This window comes from Mauremys reevesii, linkage group 18 (assembly GCF_016161935.1).
Source record: "Mauremys reevesii isolate NIE-2019 linkage group 18, ASM1616193v1, whole genome shotgun sequence".
NCBI classification, from domain to species: Eukaryota; Metazoa; Chordata; order Testudines; family Geoemydidae; genus Mauremys; species Mauremys reevesii.
The window spans coordinates 9,245,457-9,264,229 of record NC_052640.1 but is presented as its reverse complement, the minus strand read 5'-3'; the positions used below and the strand labels follow the sequence as shown (position 1 = coordinate 9,264,229).

Sequence of the window (18,773 nt, the reverse complement as noted above, 5' to 3'; positions counted from 1 at the left end):
TCTAAGTGGTTTCAGGGACTAAAAAATTTTTATTAAGAAAACAACAACAAAACCCATAAAAACCAGCAGCACTGTCTCCTGTACTTTATTCTTTGCAAGGGATGTTATTGGAGAATAAGCTTATACTTCAATATGCTGTGGTATTCTGCATGATTTCTCACATTAGTAAGGAATAGTGAAGTGGGTCACGTGTTATGTTCCACAGTTGTGATAAATTTGACAGTGTCCTCTCTGAAGAGTGAGCGCTAGTTCTGTGATTTCCCTTTTGAAATGACCTATCTTCTGATTTAAGCTGACCTGTTCTGTTGCAGGAGGGATTTTGGTGTTCTTAACCGGCCAAGCAGAAGTACACTCGCTCTGTAGAAGACTAAGAAAAGCCTTTCCATTCCGGAAAAATAAAACTGAAGGTAACTCCAGGGACTAAAGGGCTGCTAACTTTTAACTGTTACATCGTATGGAGATGCGAGTTTACTTTTAAGGTTTTAAGCAACGAGTGTTCCAGAAATAAACTTGGGGGAAAGACCTATTGAGAGATGTCCTGATGAGTCAGCTTCAGCTTTGAGAAAACAGATCTTTCTGTGTTGTGTGTGATTTCCCGCTCCTTAACTCCCCTGGGGTCCATTGCATTTTGCCACTGTTTCAGCCTTGCATTGATTACAGGAGCTTGCAAGGAATGGTGCTGTTTCCTAAAATGGAAGATCACTTTCACATCCTCTCCTGTTGCAGCAAGCTAATCCTCTGCTTCAGAGTCCTCCTCAAAATGCACCACTTCAGAGCAATCTGCCAGCCCTCAGCCACTGATGTGATTCCTTAACAAAACAAAAATGCCCGAGGCCCTCTCAACCACTTGATCACTAGCTATTTTTTGCTTTGACATCTTGAAAGATGAGCTCTTTAGAACAATGTTAAGCTCTGCTCTGCAGAGTCATCTTTCAGCACTCTGAGAATCCTACATGCTTCTTCATAGGAGGTGAAGAGAAGGAAGAATCAGTTGAAGAAACCAGGAAATTTAAGAAATCCAGACAGAAGAAAACTATGGTAATATCTTTTAAACTTGAATGGAACTGGCACTCGTATCATTGGATAATTGTTGCAAAAGAGCAGGAATCTAGATTAGATTACCCCTGTTGACCTGAAAAGGAAGTTCAGTTTTGGCTTTCGTTTGTGTATAGCTCAGGAAAACAGAATGTTTTCAAACAGATTTAAAAAACTAAAAAAATACTTTGGTCTGATTTATAAGCAACTTGCAATTGTGTGGCTGTCCCTTAAGTAAATAATTCCATCCCACTTTGCTCTAGATTTGTAACTGCTGCATTAAGTGGTTGGTTGAGGGAGAGGCTTGAATGCACCCCTGGGCACTACAAGGAGGGGAGATGGATTTCCACTATTAAGCACTAATAAATTAGCACTTCAGTGGAAGGAACTCTGGACTTCGTGGGTTCAGGATTCCTTTGTGAGGAAAACTGGTGTTTGGCTGCTGACCGTATAAGTGATGTGAACTTCATTGCCAACAGATCATTAAATTATTAAAATATTGCTCTCTGATTTTAGATGCTGATGGGTAAAATTGCCTGAAGGAGGGTTGTGGGGAAGCGAGGAACCTGATGTACAAAACATCATTTCTGCACAACATGTCCTTAAAAACATTTAACCGGCTTGTCTTTCCTGATTCCCCTCAGTTACGGATGCTGATTGAATGTTCCTGCCGTGTAGTACGAATGAAACCATTTAGGGCCCCATCCCCCATGCATCTTGAGATCAGTGGAAGTTCAGGATTGGGACCCTAGAGTTGCTTTTATTACCCGCTTCTAAAAGCTTTTAAGGACCATTTGCACAACTGCTAATATTAAATCTAGAAAGGCTTTTAATGGTTCCCCTCTTTCTCGCTTCTAGCCACTCCCCAAAATCGATCTGAACAGTTACTCCGTTTTGCCAGTGGACGAGGGCGATGAGGACAGAGAAGCTGAAATGGATGATGACGAGGATGCTGTGGGCTCTGACATTGACCTAGACTTGGGGGATGATGGACTCGAGGAAGGTTTGATACTTTGAAATGAAAACCACACATGTAAAACAAACCTCACTTATCAATACGTGAAGCTGTTACTGGGCACCTGTCCTGTTTGCTTTGTTTCTAAACTGGTGTGTGACTACTTTAGGCTGTGTAGTGTGAACCATTATTTATAAAGCGGGGGTTTCTCATTGCAGGGTTTCTGATGGCAATTTTAAAAGAAGCGATTTACAAAATCTGACTCTTTTCAGGTTGAAATGTGAATAAAAGTTTAGTTTGTCAGGACGCTGTTGGGAATGAAACGTCCAGTGTTTGCTTGCCATGTTTTTCAGAATGCCATTTTGTTTCTCTACAGGCGAGAAGTCTGATTCTTCCCTTCCACTCTACGTGCTCCCACTCTACTCTTTACTAGCACCAGAAAAGCAAGCCAAGGTAAAGGATTTTTTGCACAGAAATAAGTGACTGTTCTCAGTACCTGACTTTACAATGTATGCAGCAGCTCTTGGTTTGTGTGCTAAAATTAGCATCTTGACATAGCCTGCAGTGGGCAGACCAGCGGGAGATTCGGGTAGGGGAGAAAACAGGCCTCTGCTGACCTGTGTGTTCAATTCACCCACCAGGACACATGATGTGAGGCCGCGCTCACTGTGATCGCGTCTGTCTTTCTAGCTCAGGGTGGCCAACCTGTGGCTCCGGAGCCACATGTGGCTGTTCAGAAGTTAATATGCGGCTCCTTGTATAGACACCGACTCCGGAGCTGGAGCTACAGGCGCCAACTTTCCAATGTGTCGGGGGGTTGCTCACTGCTCAACCCCTGGCTCTGCCACAGGCCCTGCCCCCACTCCGCCCCTTCCCACCCACTCCCCTGAGCCTGCTATGCCCTCATTCCTCTCCCCTCCCGAGCCTCCTGCACACCGCAGAACAGCTGATGGGGAGGGAGCGGGAGGTGGTGATCGGTGGGACTACCGGTGGGTGGGAGGTGCTGGGAGCGGGGTGGAGAAGCTGATGGCGGGGGCTGATGACGTATTACTGTGGCTCTTTAGCAATGTACATTGGTAAATTCTGGCTCCTTCTCAGGCTCAGGTTGGCCACTCCCATTCTAGCTTATCTGAGTTGACGTCACTAACTTGCTTTACGGGCAACGCGGTTCATCTGCCAAACTGTGTTTGCTGCAGGTGTTCCGACCTCCTCCTCTTGGAACAAGACTGTGCGTTGTCGCAACCAACGTGGCTGAGACGTCTCTCACTATCCCCAGCATTAAATACGTGGTTGACTGCGGGAAAGTCAAGAAACGCTTCTATGACAAAGTTACTGGGGTTTCGTCTTTCAGAGTCACCTGGACGTCTCAAGCATCTGCAAACCAGCGGGCAGGACGAGCTGGCCGCACGGAGCCAGGGCACTGTTACAGGTTAGCCAATTCCCTCTCCGTAGGCTTCTCGCAAAGGCGGGGTCAGGGTCTGAAAACCATTCTCTGTTTTTTGGGTAGCCAAACGAAAGGAAAATACCAACACTTGCCACTGTGTATCAGACAGCTCCCCTGGGTCTCGTTTCATGCACTTCACTTGTTTAGAATGCACCTCTCTCAAGCATCATTTAGTAAAACAGCCCAAATACAGAACAGTTAAAATGATCCAAATGGAACTGCCCAGCCCAAAGACAGCCCCAAGATAATGTTAGCAAAGAGGGAAAGGATTGCAGGATATTAACTCCTGGATGCCTTCCTGAAAATCCCTTGTCTCACCACTGTCTTTGCAACAAAGGAGATCTGGATGGGACTCTAGGGCCAGCTAGAGTTTTGAGAAGTCATGATTTCCAAACTGCAGCATTGCTAGCTGCCTCTGGCTCAAGGAATGGGACTTCAGTGGGAGGAACTAGACCGGAATGACTGGTGGGGCACTGCAGAGCATTAGCTGCTAAGCTAGCCCACTAGCTTGGCGTAACCTTTTACCACAGCATAGTCAGCCGTTCTGTTATGTTTTGTTTTAACTGAAATAGATGTAGGGTGATTGTTTCCACAGCTACCTAGTGCGATATGTAGACTGTGAGACCTCATCTAGTGGATGAAAATGCTGGGCGATGAAGGACAGATACACTGAGCTGCTTGCTCGTGCTGGCTTAATTTGTACCACTGTGATTTTAGAAATATCTGTGAACACATTCTATATCAGGATCCCATTTAATGATGCTGTCTTAATGCTTCATGCATGAAGATGAATTGATCTCTCTTGTGTGGTATTTTAGATGTAAATGTGGTTAAGATGCTTTAAAATCTGAAGATTAAACCTTTAAAAATTCACTTGTTTTTAGTCCAAAGCGATGTTAAAAACAAAAAGAAACTTTATTTGCTTTTGTTTTCATCTGTGTGACGTATATGTTGTGGGTTCAGATTTCATATCTGTCTCTAACCAACACGGCTCTTTCGTTAGGCTCTATTCATCTGCAGTTTTCAGTGACTTTGAGAAATTTTCTCCTCCGGAAATTACAAGGCGACCTGTGGAAGACTTGATTCTACAGATGAAAGCGTTAAACATTGAAAAGGTGAGCCGAAAAGCTGGCTTTGCATTCTAGCACTCTTTCAGTGTCTTCTGGGAGCCAGACATAAGCATAAATTGCCGCTCCGCTGCCTGTTTGGTGTGAGGATACGTTGTGTCTTGTATCATAGATGTGGGGAGGGGAAGTGCTATGTTGTAGTCCCAGGACTTGGTTTGCATTCGGCTCTGATCTTGCAATGCATTGCATCAGACCTCCTCAATAGGCTTAACAGCCTCATCTCCACTTGTGCATGCACTGTGCTTTTTCATTAACAGTCTCATGAAAACAGCCAGCAAAGCACAGACCTGGGATTTCAAAAATGGGGCGAGGAAAATAATGAAATCGATTGTTCCTTAAAAGAACTGTGCTTATGTTCGTACAAAAGCAGCAATAAAGCCTACGTGTCCATTGTTCGTGTATGTTAACTTCACAGGTGTCCTCTAAGCCTCTCAACTTCCCTATGAGGGGCAATCTCTCCATTTTACAGAGGGGTGCTCTGAAACACACAGGCTAAGGGCTTACTTTTCAGAGGGCTGCTACTGAGTCCCCCCAGACTCTCATTGCCTTCAATTGGGAGTTCTGGGTACTTAGCCAGGGCTGGCTCCAGCTTTTTTGCCGCCCCAAGCAAAAAAAAAAAAAAAAACCTTTGAGCTGCCGCCAAAGAGGAAGAGAGGGAGGGAAGGGCCCACTGCCGAATTGCCGCTGAAGACCCGGAAGTGCCGCCCCTTTCTATTGGCCGCCTCAGGCACCTGCTTCCTTCGCTGGTACCTGGAGCCAGCCCTGTACTCAGCACTTCAGAAAAGGCCTTCATGCGGCTTGTCTAAGGCCATACTTTGATTCAGTCACAGTTGAGAATAAAACCCCAGATTCCTGACTCCTAATCGCGTGCTTTAGCCACTCCCTTCCTGGTGTCTGTCTGGGCTGGGGAGTTCTCCTAAATATATTGCCTCTGTTGGCTTTTGGAACCAAAGAAGACTTGTCTCAGATGAACGACAGCCGAACTTTACTGTTCAGTGTCAGTTATACATTCATTTCTTCCTGCGTTTGTAGGTGATCAACTTCCCTTTTCCAACCCCACCTCCAGCAGAGGCACTTGCAGCTGCTGAAGAGTTACTGATAGCGCTTGGAGCCCTGAAGGAGCCACCCAAGACAGGAAGGTAGGGTGCCTGAGGTCTCCCACAAGTTTTTTCACTGCCATGACTCACTGAGGATTGTAGCAGTGGCTGGAAGCAGCTACAAGTGGGGTGTTTTTCCTACATCATCTTTTACGTGATAGTGAGACGGAGCTTTGCCAGTCTCCCTTCTGTGCTAGTTCTCTGACAATCTCCCCTTGGTATCAATGCTGTAGCAGGTTTGTCAGCTGGGCTGCTTCCCAGAATCCTTTGCACTTCCTAGTCTGTAATAAACTGATGTTTTAAACTAGCCAAGCTGAGACTGATTCAGACTTTTTAGTGGCTTGGGTTTTGCTCCTCCTTCCTTGGATTTCTACTGCACCTTGAATCAAGACAGCTCTTGAAGCACTGTGCAGGCGGGGAGCATTTCATGCACCGCTGAAATCTTGGTTAATAATGTTCAGAGGCCTTTCCAGGCCTTGTAGTGTCTGTGCCAATAAATTCTAGGGGACCCAATAGCTCCCCTTGGCTACCCCACATGCTTGCAGCAAAATAACAGTCAGTTTTAATTCACCCCTTTTGTTGTTTTGCCGCGAGTTTCTGCGTGGCCACTCTTACTCGGGAATAAGTGCCCTGTTTTGATATTCAGCTAAATCAGTAAAAATATCAATTTCAGCTACATCAAAATTGGACACTTTTATTCTGAAATGAGGGTTTGCATGCGGACTTGCTATGAAATAACGAAAGGGGTGAATTAAAACTGATGCTGTTCCCTTGCTGTGAAATTGGATAAATCAGCCCATAGTGACCATTTCAAATGCAGCCCACGCGTCTAGGGACCAGAAACTGTCACCATGTGATTCTTGTTCTGCGAAATGAATCGGGTTTTCAGCCTAACTCCTGCTGCCGTTCCCACACTTGCTCACACCCTGAGAGTCCCAGGACTGAGAATGAGCCCTCCTGACACTGGGAGGTGGTCCCTCCAGGGCAGGGCAGGGCGGAAGCAGTGTTGGGAAGACAGGAATTCAGGCTGAATTTGGAGTCTTTCATCGCTACTAAAGTCACATACGTAATCAGAGAGAGAAAAGTGCAAGTGTGCAATAAACAGCTGGCGAGTCAAAGTCTATAGAAAAAGCTTGTGTGAAAGGGGGGAAATGCTGTTATCACTTGACTTGGTTTCCGCCTCTTCCAGGCTGAAAGATCTGCAGATAGCAAAGCTGAGCTGTCCAATTAGTCCCTTGGGCGTGACCATGGCATCCTTTCCTGTGGCCCCACGCTATGCTAAGATGCTTGCTTTAAGTAAACAGCACGACTGCCTGCCGTATGCCATTACCGTAGTGGCGGCAATGACCGTTCGAGAGCTCTTTGAGGAGTTTGAGAGGTGAGTGGCTTAAGCTGGAGTAAAAATAGGTTCCCTTAGCACCAGATACCATTTAAAGAGTGCCTAGGTATTGCTTTCTGGAATACCAGCCAAAGCTGGAGAGACAAGCTGGACAGGGAAATATTTGTTTTAACCCCTTATATACAGCATCTCTAATGGTTACCCCATGAAACTAGTGCCTGTAGAGCTAAGCATGAAGGTGGCAGTGAAGTATCATTGACTGACCTCTGTATTCTGTGCTTGGTGGCATTAATTAAAACTATAGCCTTGTAGGTACCTAGAGACCTTTTCTCCCCATTTCTAACATTTGTCTTGTGATTGCACTGTGGAAGAGTTACAGATAACAGACTAAAATGCAGCCCATGTATAGCTGACATCAGTGGTCATTCTGCCAGTAGCCTGAAGTTGGAAAGCTCTAGGGGAGATCAGAGTAGAGGCAGGATATTCTGTTAATCATGACCAGCGTGCTGTCTGTCTGATCCCCAGCACTAATCATTTAGCTTTTTAAAGCCTCTCACTCGGAATTGTTTTGCCATTCAGTCTCACTTGCTGGATGGGGAATTGGGTCCATATGTAGGCAGGAGTACGGTGGTGAGTCTGAGTCTCTAGTCCCATGACTTCCTCAACGCCCTGTTCAGACATACACCTCTCGGATAGGCTGCAGTACTGGCCCCACCAGCAGCAGTGTCCCATATCCTTTGTTGTAGCTTCTAAATACCCCTGGGGATGGCGTGCCAGGCTTGGAATTCACGCTCCATTCTCCCATGTGGTAGAACAACCACTGGAGTGTTGGGGCAGCATTTTCTTCTCCTAGTCACCCAGTTTTATCTATTTTGGATCAGCCTGAGATAATGAACCGACTGATTCCCTGGGTTTTCTTTTTATCTTCCAGTTTTATACAGGCTTTTTGCTACCAATTGTATATTAGTCTGTCTGGTGTTCAGTGACACCGGAAGGGACGATACAGAGCTGCTTTGACATGGCTGATGGTGCTTGCTAGAAAGCTTTAAAATGTATTGATTGTGGTTTTGCTTTAGACCAGCTGTAAGTGAAGAAGAGACGGAGAAGCTCAAGGGGAAGAAAGCAAGAGTTATACAGATGCGAAGGATCTGGGCTGGACAAGGGCCTTTTCAAAAGCTAGGAGACCTCATGGTGATGTTAGGTATCTATTGCCATTGACTTGAACATACTGTTTCTTGCGGGGAGGTGGTTAATTTCAATCAATGTGATCAGATATACAAAGCTAAAGGATTAATGGTGCCGTAGCAACGGGAAATGCTGTATAAGGAGGGCTACGTGCTGTTCATAGAAGTTGAGTCCTGTAGTCCATCTCCTGCCACTGGAAGATGGTGTTCTGCATTATGTTCATCAGTGCATTCCCCAGCCTAGTTCCAGTCAGTGAGCAAACCTGACTAGATAGAAACTAGGGGATTCGCTACCCCGCTGGGGGGAAATGTTCTGAGGCCTAATCAGTTTCACCTTTGGGAAGCTAGTTGGCTGTTTTGTTTTGTTTTGTTAAAGCTCTTTGTTCTTTCCCTGCTGAATAAAGATTCTCTTCCAGGAGCCGTGGGGGCCTGTGAGTATGCAGGGTGTACTCCTAAATTCTGTGAGGCCAATGGGCTGCGATACAAAGCGATGGTGGAAATCAGGCGCTTACGGGGGCAGCTGACGACAGCAGGTAAAACTTTAGCAGCAGATAACTCAGTCGCAGGCTTGGGCTTTCTCTGCTCAGCACGCTGCAGCCATTTATGCTGCCAGCAGCGTAGCCCTTGCTCCGTGGCTCACCACAGTGGTATGTTTCATAAACCCCATTTAACTAGAGGCTAAGTCTTCATGGCAAATACCCCTGGCTTTAGAGAGGAAGCCAGTATTTACCGATCTTCAGATAGTGGTAAATCAACTGGGATCCTCTAGTCACACCCTTTTCTTTCCAACTTTGTCAGAATCTTAACATTCTTGCTCTTCCTCAGTGAATTCAGTCTGCCCCGATGCTGGCCTCTTCGTTGATCCAAAAATGAAGCCTCCCACGGAGACCCAGGTGACCTATTTGAGACAGATAGTGTTGGCGGGGTTAGGGGATCATATTGCCCGAAGGATCCAGGTGGAGGAGCTTCTGGATGAGAAATGGAAAAATGCCTACAAGGTAAAGATGAGTGGCATGGCTCAGTTTGACCATCGCCCTCCTCCTGTAACTCTGTGATCTAGAAATAAGAGTTCTATGCGGAGCATGGTCTAGTGGCCCAAACACAGGATGGGGCTCTGTTCCCAGCCCTGCTCCAGTGTCACTATAGGAAGTTAACTCTTCCATGCTGTAGATACCCCACTCCTAGTCTGGGGTGATTACTTTCGATGGTGTCTCGTCAAGATTTTGGGAAGCGTTGTGAGGTCCCTAGAAGGAAGGTGATGCAGAAAACCAGGGTGTTACCAAAAATCTCCATCGCTTAGAGAACATGGTAAATTGGTGAAGGATTTAAACTAGGTGCTGTCAAGGAACTGGATTGCTAATCATCACGGTCTCCTTCCATGCTACCGTTCATCCCGAGCCCTTTGTGCTTTCTTTAAGACTCCTCTGCTGGATGACCCTGTCTTTATCCACCCGAATTCTGTCCTCTTCAAACAACTCCCAGAGTTTGTGGTGTATCAAGAAATTGTTGAAACTACTCAAATGTACATGAAAGGTAAGGTTGGGTAAGATTGCTCAGCTCTTCCTCCCTCTTCAGATCTGTCCAGTAGTTCACTATAGAATCAGAAGAGTATTTCACTTGCTCGCAGCACAAGTCCTGCCTGCCCTTTGGTGCGGGCCAGGAGTGTGGGGATCAGTAGATGGCAGGTCTAATTTCTCATTGACTTATCCCCAGGACCGAGGAGCCCTGGCCAGCTGGAAACACCCTCCAGAGCTGCCAGCCCTTGGTGGCTCTGGGCCTCCCCGTGGCAGCCATGGAAGTTGCTGCTGATTTCCTTCTTGTTTCACAATATCCTAGACCACAGCCCTCTGGCGCCTTGTGGTCTTTCCCTTCCTAGGTGCAGAGTTGGATTGGCTTAGGAAAACTACATCCAGATGCACGTTGCATTCTCTCCGACCACTCGGGTGGTTCTCCTCCCACCCCCCAATTGACTGCCCTAAGCAGGGAGAAAGACTTTCAAAGGAGCCAGGTAGTCAAAAGAGGAGCTGGAGCCCCATGGCTGGCAGCTGCTTTCCAGAGACCAGCCAAAAAGAAATGGGTTTGATCAAGTCAGATTGTGCCTCCCCTCCCAGCCAACAAAATGGTGCGGGGCAGGAGAGTGAGGCTTGGGCTCTGGAACGAGGGCTTAGAGTCCCTCTCCAGCTCTCCTTGGACTCTAGGTCAAACAAAACTGTGCTGGAATCCATGGGGATACTTTCAAATGGACCCTGAGGCAGCCCGTCTGAGGAGCTCACCTCCAGTGAGTGCGAGTTTCACTGAACATTACCCCTGCTTAAACAGTACTGAACAGATCGTTCTGAAGGCAAAGATGCTTCATTTTGTACTATGTGTTTCCATTCTGAAGGTGTTTCGGCCATTGAATCTGAGTGGATCCCGGTCCTGCTACCTCCATACTGTCACTTTGGGAAACCTTTGGAAAATCCTCCTCCATTTTATTGCCCTGAAACAGGCAGAATAAGATGCCACAGACCAAGTGTTTTCTGTAAGTTTCTTGAAGCATTGCATGTTGGAATGTGGCTCTGATGTATATTACATTTCCCTGAAAACTGCTCCGTGTTGCCCTACTGGCTGTAAGGCCATGGAATAAAAACTATTTATGTCCAAAAGGACTGAACCCTGCTAGTCGTCAATGTTATACATGCCTTGAGATGGCTTATGTATCTCCACTGGGTTCTCCAGAGTTAGCACAGAGCTGCTAGCGTACTAACCTCCTAGGCGCTGGTATTGCTGTGATGTGTGTCACATCCTGTCCTATACCTGAGGACTTCTAATGTCACTGTTCCTAGCTGTGCATTTCTCTAAATGCCTCAATGTCTCTTTGTGCTCTTCAGTCTTACACTGATGGAACAATCCACGCTGAGAATTAAATAGAAGACCTAATACGACCTGTCTTTCCAGATCGAGTAGGCTGGCAGCTTCCAGCAGTGGAGGTAGATTACCCAGAGGGTATTGATCGCTACAAATACGTTGCCAAATTTTTACTGGAAGGAAAAGTAAGTGTATTACAACTTGCATGGTTTCCCCGTACATTTTAGAGCATCATCTTACTTTATGGCAAGTCTCTAACGAATGCTAATATTTATTTTAGATCATTAAACAGCTGGGCTCTTATAAGCGTTGTTTGCTGTCCAGTCCGCTCACAATGCTGAAGACATGGTCCAAGTAAGTTGTTAAAACAGTCGACTAAACAGGTGTCATGCACCCAGCAGTGGTGTTAGTCACTCGAGCCTTCTTAAAAGAGAGGGACTTCCAAACTGAGACGAGTGCGAAGATATTTACCTCAGTTGTTAAGCGGAGAGAGAAGGAAAATTGTCTTAGCAAACCTAAGGCCAGTGGCCTTTATCAAGCAAAACTGGTGAACTGTAAGGATTTACACATGGGAGTAGTTACTCTGGCGTCAGTGGGATTATTGGTGCCAGTAAAATTACTTGTGTGTAACTATTTACAGGATCAGTCCCTGGGATTCTGTACTTAATTTTCTTCACCGTTTAGCCAGCTAAACCGTTTTCAGTCGTCTAACAAAATAGACGTTCCAAAGAGGTTTTGCCTTTTGTGGCAATGACATTGTAGCAGTACAGTAATTTAGGGCCCTACCAAATTAATTTCCGTGAAAAACGTGTCACAGAACATGAAATCTGGTATTTTGTGTGCTTTTACCCTATACTGTACATATTTCACGGAGGAGACCAGTGTTTCTCAAATTGGGGGTCCTGAACCAAAAGGGGGGTGCAAGGTTATTTTGGGGGAGGGATCACAGTATTGCCACCCTTACTTCTGCGCTGCCTTCAGAGCTGGGCAGCCAGAGAGTGGTGGCTGCTGACTGAGGGACCAGCTCTGCCAGTAGCAGCATAGAAGTAAGGGTGGCAATGCCCTACCATGCCATCCTGACTTCTCCGTGCTGCTAACGGTGGCTCTGCCTTCAGAGCTGGGCTCCGAGCCAGCAGCACAGCTCTCCAGCTGCCTAGCTCTGAAGGCAGAGCCTCTGAAATAAAAGCAACTCACTCTACAATAACTTTGCAACCCCACCCACAACTGCTTTTTGGTTCAGGATCCCTACAATTACAACACTGTGAAATTTCAGATTTAAATAGCTGAAATCATGAAATTTACAACTTTTAAAATCCTATGACTGTGAAATTGACCAAAATGGACCGTGAAGTTCATTGATAGGGCCCTATCAATGATCAACACCGCCCCCCTCCCTCCACACACAACACACCTTTCAAGATCCACGGAATCTACACATGATGTGGTGTACCTCATCCAGTGCACTAAATGTCCCCATAAGAACTGCGTGGGTGACTATCAGAACACTCTCAAATGAGCTCACACAGGAAAAAGATAAGACAGAAGCACCCTATTACCTGTGGGCGATCACTTTTCACAAAGCAATCACTCCATATCTGACCTATCAGACCTCATTCTCAAGGAACCCTGCATATTTTCAAAAGACGAACCTGGGAGCTTACATTCATAACTTTGCTAGATACTAAAAATCATAGTCTTAATAAAAACACTGGATTTATGACTCATTCAAACAATCTGGAACCCACTCACCCCCTTTTTATCCTATGACTACAGGGGTGTTAACAGCCTACTTCACCTTGAATATGTGCCAGCTACTTAAGTTAAACTCCCTGTTCAATCTTGTATTTAGCTGTGACACTCTGAGTACCTGTCCCAGACCCAAAGAAGAGCTCTGTGTAGCTCGAAAGTTTGTGTCCTTCTCACCAACAGTTTGTCCTATAAAAGATATTGCCTCATCCACCTTGTGTCTCTAATATCCTAGGACCAACATGGCTACAGCAACCCTGCATACAACAGTGGTAGATTTCTAGTTGGGGCTGTCCCTTTAGTCATGGGTTACATGTTTTATGTCTACATCTAACCTCTAATCAGTATTGTTATAAAACAAATGCAGAACACTAGACTGAAAGCACTGAAGTAGAGACGCAGCCATAATATAGTTAAATAAATGAACGTAGCTCACATCTATATTTGATCACCTTTCATTTTCGAATTCACTCAGGCTTCAGCCCCGGACAGAAATCCTGCTGAAGGCTCTCGTTTCAGAAAGTGCTGATAGTCGTGATGCTTTGCTGGCTGCGTGGAAAAAAAATCCCAAATGTAAGTGTTTAGTTTGCTGGGTGGTGACGATTAACCATTCCAGCATAGGGTTCTTACCTGATTTCAAGCAGAGTTGGTCTTTTGAATTTTAACTAAAGGATTACCCTAATGAGAAAGACACTGAAAATACCCTACCAGAGAAAACAGCAATCATTTTCAGTGTCTTTCTCATTAGGGTAGTTCGTGTTGTGGTTTTGGTCTTCCAGTGGGACTGGAAGAGTTATGAGAGTTCATAAACTGTCATCCTCTGGAAATGAATATTTGAAAAGGTTTGGGGTTTTTTTGTAATATAGTTATCTGGATTCGTAAATTAGGATTTGTAGCAGCTCTGTTACAAAGTGGCCATGTTATAGGAAGACTCCTGTGCCACTTAAATTTATTTTTCACAGTATTAAGCATACCAAATAATCTGACCTTTATACCAGATGCTGCAAGGGGTAAAAAATCCTTCCCTAGTAGGATTCCCAGAATTAACTTGAACAATAACTCTTGCATTCCTGTTCATACTTTTAGATCACTAAAACACTTTAAAAGTGTTACCAGTCGGACAAGTATTTCACCTATTTTTACAGGTGGGGAAGCTCAGACAGAGGTTAGTGGCCTGTATAAGGTCACAGAGAGCTTTGAGTAGTTCCTGGTTTCCAGTCCTGTACCTCTCTATGTACTCCTGTTCACTCTTAAACCCCAGGCCTTATCTTTTAATCCTGGGAATAGTCCTATCCGAGTTAATGGTACTACACACATGTATAAGTACTCTGTTGGATCAGGGCCTTAATTTGGATTTAATGATGATTTCTCTTCGTCACAAAAAAGCAGAGATAACCCAACACTTCAGCTGTACCTTTCTCAAGGAGAAAAGTTCTCTCTCAAGTTTGTGACCCTGAACACTGAGATTTCTTCTGGGATGAATGTGTGCAAAGGAGTTTCTTCTTTGGTCTTTCCCGGGAAGACACAGTGCAACAGAGAAATTGAAATAATCCAGCCTTCCATTATTCCCACACACACACACACACTGGCTGTAAGCAGAGTCCAATTCTTTTACAGACTCTCTTGAAAGCATGATCAAACTGACCCAGTTGTTAGAGCCCTGCCTTCTAGTAGACCCTGTTCTGCTGTTGGCTATTTTTTACTTGTGGACTGATAATTCTTATCTTTCTGTTTCAGACTTGCTGTCTGCATATTGCCAGTGGATCCCCGAAGTTATGCACGATGACGTAGCCAAACGCTGGCCACCTGTGACATTGTGAATTGTCAAGATTTTCCCATCTACAGATAATCCCTATCTCACAGACATGTCCAGAACTCCCTTTTTCTAGGAAGACTCAGAAGCAAAAGGAAAGTCCATATTTTGATGGAGAGAGACTGGTTTACTAATGGAGGACATCTTACCAGCTGTTTTTGCTAGGGTGTTTTGTAATTATTATTTCTTGGGTAACTTTATCCATTGTATTTAATTGATTTTTCTTAAAAGCTTCTTTTTAGACTATATTAGTCAATTGGACTACAGCAGAGGTGTAGAGTACTTGACTTGAGCAAGTAAAGGGGTTTGTATGTGACTGTGGTATGCTGTAGCTTAAAAAAACAAAAAATCTCTAGTGCTCCTGGTCATCCAGAATGGGCGCCTCATATGCACACCTGAAGTTCAAGACACAAATGCGTATGTAGCCTCTTCATGTTCCAGTGTTCCTTTTGTCATTTGAATTCCCCATAGAACCAGGATAGCCACAAACCTCACACCTTCAAGCCACTTTTTCTTTCTTCCTTTTTTTTATTTTAATTCCTTTCCTGTCTCATCACTTTCTCCAACTGTTTTTTTTTTTCTGCAACCTCCCTCTGCAGTCAGCCTGCCTGTGTCTAGCCCCAGTGGGGAAAGAATTCCAAGACTACTGTCCTGCTAGACAACACGCTGTACCTTGCCAAAAATCCAATTGGTGCTGGTCATATTTCATATGGTCGGCAAATGCTGTATGGTTATTGGTATTGTCAATTTGTACAGTGCAAAACTCCTTTTGAAAAGTAATAGGGCAAGGGGGGAGGAGGATGAGAGCTGCCTTAAATTATTTTACAGAAATAATCTTTAATATAAAAAGTGAGCCCGACTAAAACGTCATAAAAAGGTATCATGATTTCCTTGCCTAGGCAAGTCAGCATCCCACACTAAACCGGAGATGTATTGAAATGTGGACAAAGCTGATGCAGCGTTGTTTGGGTCTGACTGTTCAGGGTGCATCTCTAGAAATGTGGTGAGCTATTGTGTATAAAATAGGTGGGTTTTTTATCCTTCATAGAGACCATGGACCTGCCGTTATTGAAATATGGCCAGAACAGCTATTTGAAACTGTTTATACATTGTAAAAAATGTAAACATTGTTTATATTTTGGAAGGGGATTTTGTGAATTAAAACTTGTCTATTTCTTTTATATCTGCTGGCTAATTTTTTCCTGTTTGCAGAGTGCTAGACATGTCCCTATTAGGGATGTAAATACCGTTTTAAAAGTTAACCGTTTAAACCATTAAAGATATTTTGTTTAAATGATTAACCAATTTAAGCTGGTGGGGCTGGGCCCACTCCAGCTGGCCCGGGGTCGGTGGGCTGGCTGGCACGTGGATTAATGGTTAAGGCGGGTTAACCGGTAAGACTAATGCTTACCGGTTAACATTTTTCATCCCTAGTCCTTATGATGCACACTAGCAAAGCAGGATACAAATCATGGTTAATCCTAATGAGTCCCTTCCTTAATACCACCAAAGTCAAATCACATGGTCCCTAAAGAAATTAAACTTGATAAGATATCAAACTTTGGATTTTCTTAAGTGAACCACAAATCGGGGGGAAGCTGCTGCTGCTATAGATCAGGATGGCAGCTGATCTGTTGGTCTGTGTTTAAAACCATTGAACGCTGCCGAACAGAACAAGGCCAAAGAGAAGCCTGAGCACAGAAAGCAAGCTGTGACAAAAGCATGCGGTCACGTCTGCCTGACATGGGCACATCTGTGGATCCCTCACCACTTTACATTTGCCCAAGATGCACTACAAGAAGCGGACTCTCATAGGTTGACTATGACGGGAGACACCGATGACGACAAAAGCCAATGTCAATGGCTAAACTTCTTCACTTATAGGATTTAACTGAAAGCAGGCACAACTGTAAAGTGCAATTGAGACTAGAAGATTATGTAATAAGGACACCTCCTCAACAGCTTTGTTCCCTGGTTGTATATTCACAGTCCTATCTGCTTTGGTCAGTTACAGTTTTTATTCTTAGCACTGCAGAGTCTGCAGCTCTGGAACTGCCAACTGTTCTTACCAGAACAGGACCACACTTGGAGTAGCAGAGCCTAAACTGGATGTGTTCATTCTGGGCTGGCTTGAGCACAGTCCTGCTTTTCAGATTCTGGGGTAACTTGGCAACTGCAGGAGGGGAAGGAGGAGGTGGTGTGTTGGGGAATGAGGGGAAACATCTCTTGTAATTTGAGCAAAGAAGATACGGAACTAATGAAGACGTTGAATAAAACCGGCCCCAGGACTGACCCCTGGACCATTCTGCTTGATACCGAGTGCCAACTAGCCATCAAGCCGTTGATCACTACCCGTTGAGCCTGATGATCTAATGAGCTTTCTATCCACCTGATAGTCCATTCATCCCATCCATACTTTTTTAACTTGCTGGCAAGAATACTGTGGGAGACTGTATCCACTTCTTATAAGCTTCCCTTTTGGGTTTAAACTCACCAAAGATTTCTCTGCGAAGCCAACCTTGTCAGCGTTGCCTGCCATATTTACTATTCTTTCTGCATCGAGTCTAGGCCTAAATGAAATTGCTATAGTCAGACTCAATGTGATAAACCTTGTCCATAGGCTTTTCTGTACCCTCAATTCTGCACCCATGGTCTGGCTGATGGAGACCCTTCTGTATTCTGCACTGATCCTGACAAAATGCACCTCTGACGGCAGGAGTGGCTCTATGTATTTTGCTGCCCCAAGCATGACAGTCAGGCGGCTTTCAGCGGCATGCCTGTGGGAGGGCCGCTGGTAATGCGGATTCGGCGGCTTGCCTGTGGGAGGTCTGCCTGTCCCGTGCCTTCAGCGTACCCCCTGCCGAATTGCTGCTGAAACCGCAGGACCAACGGACCTCCCACAGGCATGCCACCAAAGGCAGCCTGACTGATGCCCTCACGGTGACCGGCACGCCACCCCTCCGTGGCTTGCCGCCCCAGGCACGCGCTTGGTGCCTGGAGCCGCCCCATCTGACAGACCCTCTACCCTAGCACTGTGAATTGAATGGAAGCAGTAGGCACACTTGGGCGGTGGCAAAGAGCAGCTCTAGCACCGTACACGCATTCAGAATGAGTCCGTTGGCAGGAAGGAACCGTGTTGCATTCTCTAGGTTAAACCACTAGCTACACTTCCCTTTCCCTACTGTTGCGATGTTCCTTATTGCTAAATCCATTCCTCAGGCCGCATCAATTCCCTTTAAAGCTAGTTAGAGGGTGAGGGCAGCAATGGGCATTGGCGCTACAAGTAACGTAACCCCACACTTGCTCTATAGTTTGAATCAGACCCGAGCGTATCTTTTGCATTGCAAATACAGGACATTGATGTAAAATGTTACTGCGCGCCTGATACTTTAGCAGCACTAACCCAGTGGGGGGGGGGGGAGGAGGATTTTTTTTTAAGGGCCCTGCCTCAGGCGTCAGCACTTGTGGCAATGAGGTTGCATCGGGTGCATTGCTTGGGAGCGACCTGCCGCGCGCAGTGAGTTGGCCGGAAGGCAAAATTCGGCCGCCGCTTTCAGGGCCCAGCGAAGACCCAAAAGTGGAGATGCCGGGGATTGAACCCGGGGCCTCATACATGCAAAGCATGCGCTCTACCACTGAGCTACATCCCCTCCGCAGGGAGAGTCCTGCCCACCGCCTCTACATGGGCGCACTGAGCCAAACGGGTCCTTCCCCCTCTCTCCACGGCTGGTTTCTATTCAGCACCTTGCCCCGCGGCCCCACATCCGCTCCCTCCTCTGCGACCCTTCCCCGGCAGCATCCCCCAGCCCGGCTTCCTGGGCCGCAGTACAGGCTGGGGGGGGTCCAGCCGCTGCTGCACCCCAAGGAGGGGAAGGAAGCGGCTGCTTGTGCGCGCAATAGCCGTGCACCAGGAGGCAGCGTGGGGGCGGGGTAAAGCCCAGCGCCCGGCCTAGGAGCCCCGCAGATAGAGAGAGACTCAGCGCTGGTTGCATTGCAGCGCGCGTGTCCGCTATATCACAGCTTGTGGGCGAGCCCTTTGCCAGGTACTTCCTCGTTAGTATAGTGGTAAGTATCCCCGCCTGTCACGCGGGAGACCGGGGTTCGATTCCCCGACGGGGAGACCACAATGTTTTTATTTCCTCCCTCTTCTATCCAAGGGGAATTCGGTCTTTGAGGATGGGGAGGA

General features: G+C 46.0%; 1 protein-coding gene and 2 non-coding genes across 4 annotated transcripts in view; 2 read left to right on the top strand and 1 right to left on the bottom strand.

Annotated features, from left to right (window-relative positions):
- The window catches only part of DHX37 (DEAH-box helicase 37), a 32,901-nt gene extending 17,131 nt beyond the window's left edge, over positions 1–15,770 (top strand). For both annotated transcript variants that reach the window (XM_039504947.1, XM_039504946.1), the window contains exons 11-27: positions 312–407; positions 968–1,038; positions 1,894–2,038; positions 2,367–2,443; positions 3,187–3,419; positions 4,438–4,549; positions 5,594–5,700; positions 6,848–7,036; positions 8,074–8,198; positions 8,598–8,714; positions 9,007–9,179; positions 9,600–9,714; positions 10,565–10,702; positions 11,119–11,213; positions 11,309–11,382; positions 13,250–13,347; positions 14,512–15,770. In XM_039504947.1, the coding sequence (XP_039360881.1) occupies positions 312–407; positions 968–1,038; positions 1,894–2,038; positions 2,367–2,443; positions 3,187–3,419; positions 4,438–4,549; positions 5,594–5,700; positions 6,848–7,036; positions 8,074–8,198; positions 8,598–8,714; positions 9,007–9,179; positions 9,600–9,714; positions 10,565–10,702; positions 11,119–11,213; positions 11,309–11,382; positions 13,250–13,347; positions 14,512–14,594 (2,048 nt within the window). In that variant the 3' untranslated portion in view covers positions 14,595–15,770. The remainder of the gene's footprint in view (positions 1–311; positions 408–967; positions 1,039–1,893; positions 2,039–2,366; positions 2,444–3,186; positions 3,420–4,437; positions 4,550–5,593; positions 5,701–6,847; positions 7,037–8,073; positions 8,199–8,597; positions 8,715–9,006; positions 9,180–9,599; positions 9,715–10,564; positions 10,703–11,118; positions 11,214–11,308; positions 11,383–13,249; positions 13,348–14,511) is intronic.
- Positions 15,771–18,165: 2,395 nt separating this feature from the next.
- On the bottom strand, positions 18,166–18,237 carry TRNAA-UGC. The gene has a single exon. It is a non-coding gene; the product is annotated as a tRNA-Ala (tRNA).
- A 398-nt stretch (positions 18,238–18,635) lies between these two features.
- Positions 18,636–18,707, top strand: TRNAD-GUC. Its single transcript has one exon. It is a non-coding gene; the product is annotated as a tRNA-Asp (tRNA).
- The last annotated feature ends 66 nt before the right edge of the window (positions 18,708–18,773 follow it).